A 15,414-nucleotide genomic window follows, 5' to 3' on the forward strand; every position below is an offset into this window, starting at 1 on the left:
AAATTAATTTACCCTTAGTTAAGGGATCAAGATGACATAAAAATTGATTGTAATTAATGTCTTGAATATTTACTTCTAAGATAGCAATATTTTGAGGAAAATGTCTTTAAACACAGGGCTAAATATTGGTTATCTTTAAAGTTAATGAAAGTAGGTAAACTAGAAAAAGATATATGTAAGAATACAAAAAAAACCCATTCATGAAAAATTGCATATGTGATACTCATTAGAAATAAAAAATTGAGTCAAATAGTCTCTCTCTCTCTCTCTCTGTCTCTCTCTCTCTCTCTCTCCCACTTTTTCTCTCTCTCTTTTTGAGACAGGGTCTCACTATGTAGTTCAGGCTGGCCTAGAACTCACTTTGTAGCCCAAGCTGGTCTTGAAGTCACAACAATTCTCCAGCCTCAGCCTCCCAAGTACTGGGATGACAGGCAACACCATGCCTGGCATAATTTTATTTATTTATTTTTGGTACCATGGATCAAACTCATGACCTTAGACTTGCCAGGCAGGTGTTTATGCCACTGAGCAAAATCCCTCTTTCATGAATTGGTTTTTAAAAATTTTTAAATGCAAAAGAAAACAGGCAAGATAAGCCAGGAAGGCCAAATGGATCTGAAAATACTCAAGAATATTTAATTTTAGGTAAATAGATTCCTTGAATCAATCCTTAGGCAAACAGATTTTTGGCAACATGCCTCTAGACAAGTTGGCTTTGGGTTGTTTGAAAAACAGCAGTTGGGTGGGTAGTGCAGAGGGATACAAGGAGACACAAGATGGGAGCCAGAAGACTACAGGGGAGACCAGATGTGAACCAGATGGTATAGAGGTAGAAGACAGTTGATGGATGCAAGAGATACCAAAAGGGGGGGGCTGGGGATTTAGCTCAGTGGCATAAGCGCCTGCCTTGTAAGCAGGCAGTCGTGAGTTCGATCCCTAGTACCGATAAAAACGAAAAAGACAAAAAAAAAAAAAAAAAAAAAAATTCAAAGAGATACCAAAAGGGGTTAGGAGAGTCATGCAAAGGTCAAGGGGGATAAAGGGTTTGGGACTGGGTGGCTGCTGAGGGCATCATCTACTGAGATTTCAGGTCACATCTTAGTCAAAATGAGATGCTGGGACATCTGGCCCTACAGAGAAATACAGAAATGGTCTCATCACATCTTCCTTCCTGGCAGGGCTGCAAGTAACACCACTATCCCTCAGTAAAATCCCTTTCTCTTTCTTCAGAGCGCAGACTCCTGGTTCAGCAACAGTCCTCTTCTTTCCAAAGTCAGCTCCTCTTGTTGGAGACTACAGTCCTTAAAGTCAGAATGACATCTGATCTCACTGCTCCCCTCCCCACCCCCAGGATGGACACTGAAGGCACACGTGCTGTACATGCAGGGACTGATGCACACGTAAATGTCCACCCAACAAATGCGAGGCTGACCTTTGCTTCCATCATCATGATGTAGAAAGACACATGAGAGACAGAGGGAATGTGCCTTGTCCTCTGAGGACTGCATGAGCTGGGAGACATGTGTGAATAATGGGAGAGACGATCAGGAAAACTGAGGAAAGAGGCAGATGTGCAAGGGCCTAGTGGTTTGGCAGGTTCCCTACAGGAAGCTGTACCTGAGCATGGTCACAGAGGTGGAGTGGCTTGGACTATGAAAAAAGCAGAGTAGGGTCAGGGATACAGGGTGAGCTTACTGCCTGCATCATCAAGATCAGCCTGTTTAACAAACTTCAAATAACAGCACAACCTAAACAGGGAGGGAGTTGCCAACTCTCCCACAAGCTCTCACTTTACTCAGTCGGGCATGTGGAATTTATGAAGGACAGGGGCAGAGAGAATCTCACAGTCCCTTTCCCAGTCTCACCCCTGCTTCAGTGTGGGCTCCACGACCTGGCCAGCAGAGAACTTGCAGGTCCATGGGGTACACCCATGTGAGACTGTCCTTATCCTAAGTGTTCCCAAAGATGGCTCTATCCAGCTAATACTGTGACTAAAGAAACTGTTCCTGCCAGCTTTCTGGGGGTGATGTGTGTAGACAGCAATGAGCAGAATCAATAGAGAAAACTAAGCCTATTTCAGCCAAACAGCCAGTTCAAACAGCTCCATGTGTTACTAGAAAACAGACATGTCTACTGTACAAAGTATATTCACATAACTGGCATCCAGTCAGAATGACATTGTTTTCACTAGAAAATGACATGTATAGTAACCAACCAGTAGCTCATACTTTCATACCTTCTACAGCCATAACAGTAACAATTTTATTCCAATTTAACTGTTTACTCTTGTCCAGCTCTCTGGAAAGCATCCAGTCTATAAACGTCTCTTCATTTCCTACCTTTATATAGGAATTGTCTAGTCTTCAATAGGGTCTGTACACCTTGCAACATGGGTCCAGCCCCTTAAAGAGCTGTGATGATCAGGACTTTTCCCCACAAAACATCAGACAGGTAATTCACACACAAAAACTGAGGTGGAAGATTTCAAGTTTATTGGCTCATTTACTTTGAAAATCAAGAATGTACCTCGCTTGCTAGAATGGCTAGATTGAGAAGCTCCAAGAACAACACAGCAAGATAGCCACCAGTTAGCAGGCAATGAAAGTAGTCATTCTCCATACCTCCACACCAAAGGTTTACTTGGGAGCATGGGTTCCTACTGGAACCAATCTCTTTTTTTGTCAGAGGGGTGGCCATGTGTCTACCCCATGGCTTGTGGGAGATGTAAGCGTCAGTGCATTTGCAGAAACAAGTGTCCTGGAGAAAAAGGAATCCTAGTTCGAGCTGCAAGGGACCCCAGGCAGATAAACTGCCCACGCAGTGCTGTGTGCCCATTAGTTTACTTCTCCCTGTAGCTTTCACCAGCACTACCTGTTGACACCACAGATGTCTGAGCGGGGCAGCCTCTGGACAGTCACTGTTGTTCCACAGCAGGAATCTAAGCTCAGGGACCAAAAACATCTGCCCACAACACCAGGACTAGGATGTCATGACAGGCCTGACCTCCAGCTATCTGGCTCAGCGCAGGTGGCACTGGGCTCCGCCAGAGAACCAGATCTGGGCCAAAAGTAAGGTAAGGGTCAGAGCCACTAGACGGCTACAGACGTAAACTGCTGCTGACTTAGAACTCACTTCCAACCAGCTCATCAGAAACCTGCTTCTGGTTTCTCTCCTGAATCTCTCACAGCTTGTCACTTCTTCCTAAATACTTGGGAGGAAGAGGAAGAAGTAAAGAAGACAGAACTTCTTCTATATTCCTACTTACCATGGGGTAAAACAGCAGTTCTGCCAATATTCATTCCCTGACAAGGATTTCCAGAGGCTCCTATCACGGTATCCAGAGGGGCCCAGGTTTGGTGTCCAAGGCCACACTGGCTGGGTAAGCTCTGGCCCATACAGGCCTCCCTCCTTTTCGGAAAACAACTGCTCATAGGGCCCTGCTCAGCTCCCCTCCAGCTGCCCACCACAGGAGCCTACCAGTGCAGATGGAGGCAGACGAGAAGGTAATGGGAGTCCAGCAGGACTGGGTGCAGTGCTGGCCGTCCAATCCCAAGTCAAAGCCACCTGTGGTGCAGCCAGAGGTGGAAAGCCAAGCTGTGGCTACAGACCAACTCATCACCTGGGTTACCTCCAGCAAGCATCTTGAACTTGCTGTGCCTCAGTGTGCTCACCTGACCAAAGCAATGACAGTGGCCCTGAACCTCATGGCACTAATGTGGGAACTAAATGAGAATGAATTCATGCAAAGCAGTGAGCAAACAGTCCTTGATATTAGTTGTTATTATTACTATTACTATTAGCTGTTGCTGTTTTGTCATCTATTGCTAGCTAGTCCTTCCACCTAGACCCAAGCCTACCTTAGTAAGAACTAAGAAGGCTGGGAATAGTGTCTGCCATGTAGGCTATTAACAAATATTTACTGAATACTTGTGGAGTGGTTCATCTTCTTCAAATACACTGTATCTATTACCTACCCAGTTTCTCTCAGTAACCCTAGGCAGTTGCTATTTTCTTTACTTTTCAAACTGGAGAAGCAAGGCCCCAAGAGGTTGAGTCACTTGCTTTACATAGGTAGAATAGAATAATATAGTACAAAAGACTGAACTCAGGCCAACGCAAGAGCCATGCCCTTAATTACTACTCTACACCACTTGTAGGTAGATAACGGCGTGTGCAAGCCTATCTTTGGCACAGAAAGCTCTCCTGCCAGATACACAGACCAGGGGGCTGAGCTCCAAGATGCCAGCTCAGCCCTGGTAACTCCAAAAGGATGAAATGACACCTGGCACACTAGTTTCTAGGACCTGGAAGGGCTCTGTAGCCCACCCGGCATTAGCCATGGAAAGAAAAAAAGTCTATGCTACTGACAGTCCATCCTTCCTGCCTTCCCTCCCCACTGTGACCCACCTAAAGACAGGCCCACCAATCACTTCTGTCTCTCAGGACCAAATGCACTTGAAAGGACTGGCTACCAGCTCAGGAGAGGCTGTCTTGCCTTGCTGGGCACAGAGAGGCAACTGTCAGGTTAGACCCATACAGAGATGCCAGGCCCACCACAAGAAACTGACCAGTGACTTCCCTGCCAATCCCCACTAAATGTGATTTCCACATCTAGAACTGTAAATACATCTAGAAAACAATATCCCTCATGCCTACTTCTGGGGAGAGGTTCAACACTAGGAATAACATTAGTGTTATGCTTACCGAGTCAACTTGTAATTAACTAACCATTAATGCCACATCACTGCTTTCACTGTCTTGCTTTGGCACATATGCATTTTGAGGATTTCCTGAGAGCTTTTTAATTGTGAAAGTAGTCAGGCCTCTCTCAATCTCAGTGAAGTGCTATTTGATGCCCATGCATGAAGCAGTTCCTGAGCTGCGTTCCTTTCTTCTCTGGAAGACACTTGAACCATGTGTGATTGTGAGACAGAGGTCTCTACCCTAATTGGGGAACTTGAAATGCAAGGACACAGATGCTGAAATGGCAGGCCTGGGAGGCTGAATTCCTACCATGTGACCATACTTAACACTGTCCTTCCCTCTAATGCATAAGAGAAAAAACAAGAAGAAACTTCAGAGGAGCTATGCAACAGTGCAGCCAAAGGCAGAGCAGGGAGAAAGAGCTTTCATGCCCCAGCAGCACTGGCCAGGGGCACCGTGACCTGGGAGGAGGGGAGCTGGCTGACAGCAGAGCTTCACAGGAGCAGGGAGATCAGGCCAAGAGGCACTGACTGCAAAGGAAACAGACATCGCAACTGCAGCCCAGGGTGTCACATTCACTCTTCCAAAGGACAATCACACTCTTCCTTTGGAAATGAGCCCCATCAGGCTTTGCTTCACAGTAAGGAAAGAGTGGAGGAAGAGAGAGAAGGAAGGAAATGGGGAGGAAATGAAAAAAATGGAAGTAAGAACGGGAGCCTTTGGGCCAAATAGGTCTTTACCAAACTTGGCTTCTATCAAGACTTTTGCAGAATTAAGGGTTGGGGCGTGGGGCTTTCCCACAGCTCCCCTTTGACCAAGAGTGCAGGGACCAGAAGCAACAGCATCAGGTCTTGGGTGTGCAAGTCTGCAGCAGTGTCAGGAGTGCCCCCAGGAAGCCTGCAGAGCTGAGACCATTTCTGATCCTGCAGTGACCAAGAAACACTCCCCAAATTAACCTGACCGGCAAAGCACCACCTCTTGCAGGACTGATGTGTGTGTAGCTTCTCAAAAGCACAGATTTTACCATCTCTGAAAATCTCAAAGAGTGTCAGGATTCTCAATGTTTGCACATTTATGGAGCATCTTCTGCAGGCAAGGACATCTAGGTGCTGGTCATCTAGGTGCTGGACACATACCTGAGGGGCATATAAGTCAAGCACATAAGACAGCCATAGGAATAATTATAATCCTTACCTTGGCACTGTGGAATCAAAAACAAAGCAGAGAACACCACTCAGCTGCTCAGTGACCACAGGCAAATTACTAAACTTCTCTGACCCTAGGTTCCCACCTCTGTAAGATGAAGCTAATAACCCCTTCCTCAGAGAGCTGATGAGATAATTTAAAATATAACATAGCCTTGCTGGCCCCTCGTGGGAAAAGCACTCAATAAAAATCAGCCTGCTCCCTTCCTACTTTCAAGCTGTCCTGTACCTCCAACTCTCCTTGTCTCTCGGGTCTACCTGGATAAGCATCCTGGGTGCTGGGCTCACTGGCAACATGCTGATGTTTTAGATCCCAGCGCAAAGGAAGCCAACCATCACATGAAAGTGAGAAGCAAGCAACCATTACCTTGAACAGAAAAGACATTTATATTTACTTCAGTGCCTATAAAAGACATCATAAAATATAATATGCACCATGCATCCTCATGATTAATAACAGATTCTGCAAATTATTCTTGCAGGTCCCTGGATACATTGAACTAGTCTCTAAGAACAATCAATTCTTTTGGGAAATAAAAGAGTGACAAACCATTTCTGATCACTAGAAAATCTACTTGTCATATTATGAATAAAAAGAACAGAAAACAAGATTTAGACTAAGGGTTTTCTTTTGGGGGGTGAGTAGGTGGGACCAGGAATTGAACTCAGGACCTTGCACTTACTAGGCAAGTGCTTATGTCACTGAGCTATATCCCCAGTCCCTGACTCATGGTTTTCTACCCCTATGAATAGGGTAGAACAAGATAAGACAGATTCAAATAAAATTACCATCTAGGACCATGGATCTTCAGGGAGCTAGACCTGGCAAATTTGAGGTCTTGGGGACCCAGACACCATACAGACATAGGAGTTAGAGCAGCAGTATAGGGTGTCCCAGAAGGAGGAACAGAGGACAGACGGGACAAGTAGCCTGCAATTCAACAGATGTAAGCAGAATTCAAACAGGCAACATGAGGTTTCTGAACAAAAACCCAGCCCTATGTGGTAGTGCATGCCTGTCATCCCAGCACTTGGGAGGCTGAGGCAGGAGGATCATCACAGGTTTGAGACCATCCTGGGCTACAAAGTGAGCTCAAGGCCACCCTGAACCGCAAAAGGAAAGGAAAGGAACGGAAAGGAAAGGAACGGAACGGAACGGAACGGAACGGAAAGGAACGGAACGGAACGGAACGGAACGGAAAGGAACGGAACGGAACGGAAAGGAACGGAAAGGAACGGAACGGAACGGAAAGGAACGGAAAGGAACGGAACGGAACGGAAAGGAATGGAACGGAACGGAAAGGAACGGAAAGGAACGGAACGGAACGGAAAGGAACGGAAAGGAACGGAACGGAACGGAAAGGAAAGGAACGGAAAGGAAAGGAACGGAAAGGAAAGGAACGGAAAGGAAAGGAACGGAACCGAACGGAACGGAACGGAAAGGAAAGGAAAGGAAAGGAAAGGAACGGAACGGAACGGAACGGAAAGGAAAGGAAAGGAAAGGAAAGGAAAGGAAAGGAAAGGAAAGGAAAGGAAAGGAAAGGAAAGGAAAGGAAAGGAAAGGAAAGGAACGGAAAGGAGAGGAACGGAACGAGAGAGAGAGAGAGAGAGAGAGAGAGAGAGAGAGAGAGAGAGAGAGAGAAAGAAAGAAAGTCTAGCCCTAGTGACTAAAGTTTCAGCAACACGAATAAGGACTCTAGGAGGACTGAAAAGATCCAGTAGAATCCCAGACTGGAACTGAAGCCATCACCTAAGAACCAGAAGGTTAAGTCAGGAAAGGGCTAGAACAATGAGGTACCTAAATGTGGTCAAGATCTAGAGGGAAAAAAGCCAGCCTCTAAGCTCCCAGCCCTGGGCTTAACTTCTCCAATCAAGTTCTCAGTCCTGGAAGGAGAGCTAAGTCCCCCAAGAAGTGGTCCCACAGTGGAAGGAGTCCACTTCTTGGAAAGATTACAAGGGCAAGGGGCCAAGGCGCCGATCCTCTTGGTACTCAGTGCTCAGATCCATCACTGTCTGGTGTGGATTCATTCCCAACCTTGAATAAAAATTCCATCAAGCCTTGGCCTTATTCTCCTAGGTCTCCCAGGGAAATCCCAGAGAAACATTAAAGCACCCAAGAGGAGCTGTCCACCTTTGGTTAGGGCCAGGACCACACTCAGAATGGGTACCTGGCTGGGGTGAAGTGGGAGCCAAGTGAGTCAGGCTGGACAGACTCTGAAAACCAAAGCAGACTTACTGAAATACAATACAAATAATACCAAATAGATCTCAGTGAACCCACAGCTTCCCAGAGTCTGCCCTCAGATGGCAAACTGCCTCGTTCAGGCGTGACACCTCTAGGAAGGGACATGGAAGGAGAGAGAGCCTGTCCTCCAGAAGTTTCAGAGACAATGCTCACCTCTGACAAAATCAGACTTCCTGCTAGTTAAATGTACCCTCGGTGGCACACTTGGTCAATACTGACAATATAAGTGGGCAGTGGAAAGGGGGAATAGGGGCCAAGGGCACACACAGGCACAGGAGAAGAGGCTGCTGTAACTTCTCCCTGAAGAAACAGGAATGGCCCAGCTGAGTAGTTCCAAAGGTAGAGCATCCTGGTGCATGGACCATGACCCTGAGACTGCAGATCACCCCACGATAGAAATGAGGGCACTGGGAGGAGACAGGGAACAAAGGAAATATGAACAGTGAAAGGAGCCAGAAAGGAGTATGCAAACCCACTCAGTGTGGAACAGGAAAAAGCCAGCAAATCAGGGCTGAGACCCAGCTGGTCAGCCTCAGCCCTTTCACACGCAGAATGAGTTCATACATGTTGATCTGCCATAAACTAAAGGCCTCGCTGAAAGAGATGTGGGTCCTTCTGAAGAATGAACAAGTATTCTTCTTCTTGTGCCTGGAGAAAGGGCAAGGAAAAGGAAAGAAAAGAGAGAAAGAGGTGAGAAACATTACATCATTAATAAAAGATGGTGACTTGGCTGACTCTCTAGCTCCTTGCTCCTGGGAACCACCCTTGGTTATGGGATCATATCACTGCCCAAAGCAGGACCAGAGGAACTCAGATACTCCAAAGAAGTTATTCACATAAGTTGGGTAAGCAAAAGCAATTGTTTCCCAGGGTATCTTAGGATCTGATATATCCAGGGAGTAGAACATACCAGATTCCTTTTCCAAAAGTATAATAAACACATGCTAATCCAGAATCTTCCAAACTTAAATGCAATCAAACTTTTTGAGTGTAAAACTCATTGTAAAAATGATCAAATGGTCCTAGAAGGCTCAGGCCCAACTCCTTCTGGGCCCAAAACAAGATGCAATGAAAACTGGTGTTTATGATGATGACCTATTCAATATTATAACCTCCTACACACTCTAAGGAAGAATAAATCATGACCAGCTCTTTTAGCATGCAGTATATTTTGCTGTACTATTGTGTGATGTTTGATGTGGGTCATGATATATGTGGTCAATCTCTTAAGTTTCCCAGGATGACCTATTGCCTGCCAGTATAGGTGGGCAGGGACCAGACCACAAGCCAGTGAAACATTCCATCAGAGCAGGGCCTTCAGATGTTCACCACACTACTTGAAGGCCTAGAGCCCTCAGTCTCTGGAGTTATTTTCCTGAGTAAGCACCCTTCTCCTCATCCTCAACACTCCAAGGGCACTGCAGTAGCTAGAAAGAGTGGATTCCCGGAGAGCTTAATGACCACACTTTCCTGAGTCACAGCCAAGAAAAAGAGCACTGGCCTAGCTGCCTGGCCAGTCCCAGGGTCAATTAGAGATGGGGTGGCACCAAAGACTCCTGAGACCAAGCCCAGGGTACCCCTGGATGGGGCTGGGACTCTCAAAAAACATTTTAAACTTAAGATAAGAACTGCTTAGAAGACTGAATAAGGAAGATAAGGTCCTAGAATCCACCACTTAACAAGTACAGGTGATTTTCCGGTCCAACCAAAGGCACTACACTCCAGGGCACCTGCTAGCTTGCCGGAGCTAACTGCCCCTATCTTTCTTCTTAGGGGGATTTGGAATTGGGCCAGATGGGCCAGATCACATGGGCTACTGCAGAAAGCAAAGCCAGGCAGCATCCATGGGGAAGACAGTGGGGCAGGGAGGCGGTGGGCAGAGAAAGAAGCCCATACTCACTCAGCAAGTGCCCTGATGCAGCACCGTGACATGTTGAGGAAGGAGCTGGCACTGGCGCGGGTGCCCAGGGTGACCTCGATGCTACGCAGCAGATCGTTGGTCTTGAGGATGAGCAGCATTTGGCGTGGTACATGGTTGAGAAGTTGGCTGATCTGGGGCAGGTAGTTGGCCGCATTGCTGCGGATCTCTGAATCCTGAGGCAGCAATGGCAAGACAGAAACAAATGTCAGTGTAGGAAGGAGGGACCAGAGTGGCAGAGGTCTGGGCAACCTGCAACCAGGGGATTACAAGAAAGCTCCAGCCTTGAGCTCCTAGCACAGCTGCTCTGGTACTACAAGGAGCCTCCCTACGGGAAGTCTGGCACCAGGGGCTTTTGGAACAAAAGATCTGGATGGGAGGACCCAGCTCAGACCTTAGGCAAGCACTGGGTACAGCACAGAAGCACATCCAGAAAGGCCAGGTGACTCTCCAAGGGTCCTGCACTGGTCACCAATTTTGGGAGCCCTGCAAGCAGAGTCATGTCCCTCATCAATGAGTCCAGGCTGTAAGAGGCCATAGATCTGAACTCCTGGCTCCAACACAGCTCCCAAATCCCATCCCACACCCTGCTCCCCACTGGATTCACCCACTACCCACATGCTACTGCTGATCACCACCCCTAAGCCAGAACCAGTCTCATCCTGCCACTACCTGAGATCCTGAGGTTCCTACAGTAGGATGCTGGGCTGGCCCTTGATGCTGAGAAGGGCCTGACTTCAATTCCTTCCCTGTCCCTGAGCTCTGTAAGGGCCCAGGTAGATAATCACCCAGCCAGAATTCTGGGCTTGCCAGTGTAGCTCTGAACCTTTTTGGTCTCCAAAAAAATGATAATGACAGTGATAAAGGTGGTGATGGTGGTGGCCAACACACACTGGAAAATTACCAAGTAAGCCAGGCACTTTAAAAAGGCTTGCAGTATTAATTTACTTAATCCTCATACTGAGTCTATCACATTGCATGTATTATCCCCATTTGCTATTGTATGGATCGAAATGTCCCCCAAAAGGCCGGTGTGTTCAGAGGATGGGTTTTTAAAAGGCGATTAATACACTGGTGACTTCATAATTGAATGTGCTTTTAGGAGGTAGGATCCAGTTGGAGGAGAAAAGTCATTGGAAGAGTGCCTTTGAAAGGTTTTCCTTGTTCTAGGCCTCTTCCTCTTGGGCTTTTTCTTTGTCTTTTGGCTTCCCAGATGCCATGAGGTAAGCAACTTTCCCTTGCCCCATCTTTCTATCATGTTTCTGCCTCAGAGCTGGCCTACCATGGGCCTAAACCTCTGAAACCATGAGCCAAAATAAACCCTCCTTTAACTTGTGTCTGTCAGATCCTTTGTTCCAGCAAAGGAAAGACAGTCATTTAAAATGAGGAAACTAAGGCACTCAGAAGTAAAGTAATCTGTCTAACGTCCACAGCTCTTAAGTGATGGGTCAAGACTTAAACCCAGGCAGCCCAACAGCTGAGCCAGTGCCCTCCCCATCCAGTCATAAGGCCTCTGCACCCCACAGCAGGACCGTGTGACCCTGAGCAAGTCCTTTCATTTCTTCTGACCTCCTACCAGCCCAGACGGTCATAAAAGGCAAAGCACAGCCAAGCACTCTGTGCCAGCTGAAGTCTTTCCAAGGGCCCAGCAGTGCTGCCAAAGGCCACCTTCTGCAGCAGAAGCAAAACCAACAGTCCTTTGAGAAGCATGAGAATACTGCTGATAACTAAGTTGCTGTGAAACTTAAAATGTCTCTCAGGCAGGAGCTATCAGACTAGAACATCTCAACACAAGCCAGACACCAAGAGGTAGTCCACTACCACAACTGCAGGTCTCCCTGCTTGAACATGAAGGGCAGGCCAAGGTCTGGCTCACTATGGAGTGCCCCCTCAGCCAGTTCAGAACTGGCCTGCTGACACCCCTCTTAGTCCAAACAGAAGGCCCGCAGGGTGCCCTCACCAGTGGCTCTCAGAGCAACAAAGCTGCAGGCTTGCACATGTTCTGAGGGTGGGTATCTGTAGTATACCCTGCCAGGCATCCATGCAACAGCCACTCCCCTTCTCCTTTGTTAAAAGAACTCCAGTTTTGTTTACTGGACTCCTTGGGGTCACACTCTTCAGGGACTCAGAGCTGCTTGCCACCCCCCAACAGGAACTCTTGACAACTCTCAGCCAACCTGGGCTCTGAGTACTCATCCTCCTACCATGTGATTGGTGTAGGTAAGGACATGTGATAAGTTTCTGGCCAATGAGACTTAAGGACAAGTCTGCTGGGGGATTTCTGGGAAAGGGCTTCTTGCAGCTAAGGGATAATACATGAGAGAAGATAGCTCCTGATTCTGATCTCTGGTCATCACTGAAGAAAGATGTGAAGCCTGGGACTGCCACTGCCACCTTACAATCATGATAGGAGAGCCAAGAGAATCACAGGAGTGAGCCAGAGCCCTAGGACCCACATCCCTGGAGAGAACAAACTCATTATTTAGGCCATGTTTAGTTGGGAGGAAATACCTTTCCCGGGTACAGTATCAGGATTCCCTTGATTCTAAATGAGAACAGCACTCAGTTTTCTACCAGCATGAACTGAGCCTCTATCACCTCGACACCTGGAATCCTTAGCCAGCCTCCTAATTGACTACCCCACAGCACATCTACTCCATTCCAGGGAGATATTTTAAAAAACAGCAGTTGTGAGCATTTTCTTTTCCTGCTTATAGGCTCTTAAAGGGTTTGTTTTGCACCAAGTGTTATGATTTAGATCTCGTCACCCAAAAGTTTCATTATTTTCAGAGGTGGAGCTTTCAGAAGATAACTGGATTATGGAGGCCTTCTATTCACCAGCAGATTAATTCATTGATGAGTTTATAGCTGAATGTACTATGAGGAGAAAGCCTGGTCCAAAAAGGTAAGTCACTGGGGTATGAGTGTATTCTTGTCCCTGGATCCTTCTCTCTCTTCTTCCTGGGTCGCATGAGTTGAGTAGCTTCCCTCCATCATGCCCTTTGCCATGCCATTTCTGCCTTGGAGCTAACTATAGACTGAACTACCTGAAACCATGAGCCAAAATAAAGCTCTTCTCCCTAAACTGTGCATGTCAGGTATTTTGTCCCAGTGATAGGAAAGAGACTAGGAAACTAAGAATGAATTTAAACTTCTTTTCATGACTTAAAAGACCCCATGTGAACCCCTCCATGCCCAGAGTGCCAAATTCTTCTATTCCACCATCCTCCTTGCCACACTCCAGACTGCACCAAACCCTCCTTTCCTCTAGCGTGCTGGGAATGTGTCCTTCAAGCCCTTCCTGAGGCTGCTCCCTTTCTTGTCCTTTACACCTCAGCTTAAATGTCAGCTCTTCATGGAGGTCTTCTCTGAACATCATACCAGCCCCTCATGTGTGCATGTTTATTTGTCTGTTTTTTTCCTCCTTTGGTATCCATCACCTGCCATTACATTTGCTAACTTACCTGTTTGCTCATTTGTTTACTGTCTGTCTCCCTCAACCAAAGTGTAAATTAAACAAACCTTGTCTGTCTGCGAATCATGAGATCCTCAACATCAAATCCAGAGTTCAGCAAAACCAAATGTTTGTGGAATAAATTAACTTCCAGAACTTTGGGTTGGCACTTTGCTTGCATTATTGGTAAAACAGAAATCATTGTCCCTGTTTCCCCTTTTTGTACAAAAGAAGAGACTGTCACTCCAACTCAAATGATGAGCTTCAAGGCTGTGCAGTCAGGAACAGTGAGTGCTCATCTTTGCCACCACACTACTGGAAGATGACATCAACTTGTAGGAAAGTGGGACCAAGAGACATCTTTGAGATCATGTGAGATTTTGGTTTCAGACATCTCTAAAGCCAACAGCCACAAACCAGTTTGCAGGGACCTTAAGGTAACAAGAATGCCCAAGGACATGCAATCAGGAAGAAGTGCTAGAACCGGAGCCCAAACTACCTGATGGCACAAGGATAACCCTGCAGTGAGCAGAGACCTCAGCTGAAACTCAAGTCTGTCCACCACAGCCCAGGATGGGTGGCCTTGGAAACTGACAAGAGTAGATGGGACAGAAGTCATTCCCATGAAGAATGGAGAGGTCTCCTGGAAGGAAGCCAAGTGGAGCCAGGAGGAATGAGTTGGCCCTGTGTACCTCTATTAGGGGAGCCAAGGTGGGCATGAGCAAAGGAGAGGCTGCCAGGATCTGTTCCCCAGCCAGACTCCACAACACTCCTATTTAGGTACACAGAGAAAGGAGCAACTAATAAAGACCAAACAGGCAACTTCAGCAGAAGTCCTAGAGGATGACGTGATGAGTGATGCTGCTTGGATGCCACACAGAGAAGCAAGGGCTTGCCCCAGTGTGGCGCCTGAGAGGAGCAATGTATCAGGAGACTGTGCCAGGCAGAGACTACAGAAATTCCACAAGACTTAAGACAGAAACAGCCCCTGAGGACTTCCTGAAGCACTGGGGGAGAACTTGAAGGAACCCTGACTCTCACATGTGCAGGTTGGAACTAAAGCCACGGAAGTCCATGTTATTAGGGTTACCTGAGTATGCTTCCACTCCAGGATAGAAAGGCCTGAAGGAGACACAGTGGGATGTCTTGCCCTTTCCCTCCTCTACCTGTGAACACCATCTCTTCTCCCTCCCTGCTCCTCATCCAATAGAGCCGCAGGGCTGCCCCTCCTCCCATGCACACTCCTCTCACCAATCAAGAATCGCACACACTGTCCCTTGCATTTGGGAAGCATCCATAGGCCAGTCCTGTCCCTTGCATTTGGATGGTAGTAGGGCTGAGAAGGACTACGTACCTCAGAGGCAGTGACTGGGGCATGGCTGATGCCCCGGTTGATGGAGTCCCACGAGCGGGCTGTCAGCATGCAGGCGAACAAGGGGTAGAGCTCACCAGCTCCCAGGCACTGGCTGTATTTCTTCACCTTCTCCATGTCCGTCCAGATCAGAGACTGCCACAGGTGGCAGTAATCTAGGCGGAACGCTTCCGTGAGCACCTATGGCCACAACAGCAATGACAGGACCTGAGCCTCCTCTCCTCACCAAAGGCCCAAGCCCTGGTGCTGACCACTGCAAAGGGGACAAGGACTATGACTCCCCATGATGTCTGCTCCCCATCAAAGTGTGGCCATCCCTAAGGGCCCAAGGCCAAAGTTACTATCGATTAAATATCCCTCACTTGGAATGCTTGAAACCAGAAGTCTATGAGCACTCTTCTTCTCTGGTACAGATGATTTTCCCAGCATCCCCCAAAGTTAACTGTGGGCTCTCTGCTGAACTATGATCAACGCAATGTGGCAGAAGTTCTACATCCCCCTCAACTTCCCCACCCA

At 47.3% G+C, this 15,414-nt stretch overlaps 1 protein-coding gene across 2 annotated transcripts in view; it reads right to left on the reverse strand.

Moving 5' to 3' along the window:
- Positions 1-610: 610 nt before the first annotated feature.
- Adck1 (aarF domain containing kinase 1) overlaps positions 611-15,414 on the reverse strand; it is a 125,554-nt gene continuing 110,750 nt past the window's right edge. For both annotated transcript variants that reach the window (XM_003472331.5, XM_013155365.3), the window contains exons 9-11: positions 14,881-15,078; positions 10,055-10,248; positions 611-8,802 (exon numbers count right to left, since the gene is read on the reverse strand). In XM_003472331.5, coding sequence (XP_003472379.1) covers positions 8,631-8,802; positions 10,055-10,248; positions 14,881-15,078 — 564 coding nt within the window. In that variant the 3' untranslated portion in view covers positions 611-8,630. The remainder of the gene's footprint in view (positions 8,803-10,054; positions 10,249-14,880; positions 15,079-15,414) is intronic.

This window comes from Cavia porcellus, unplaced genomic scaffold (genome assembly GCF_034190915.1).
Source record: "Cavia porcellus strain 051 isolate PalLab524CR breed Dunkin Hartley unplaced genomic scaffold, mCavPor4.1 scaffold_31, whole genome shotgun sequence".
Classification (NCBI taxonomy): domain Eukaryota; kingdom Metazoa; phylum Chordata; class Mammalia; order Rodentia; family Caviidae; genus Cavia; species Cavia porcellus.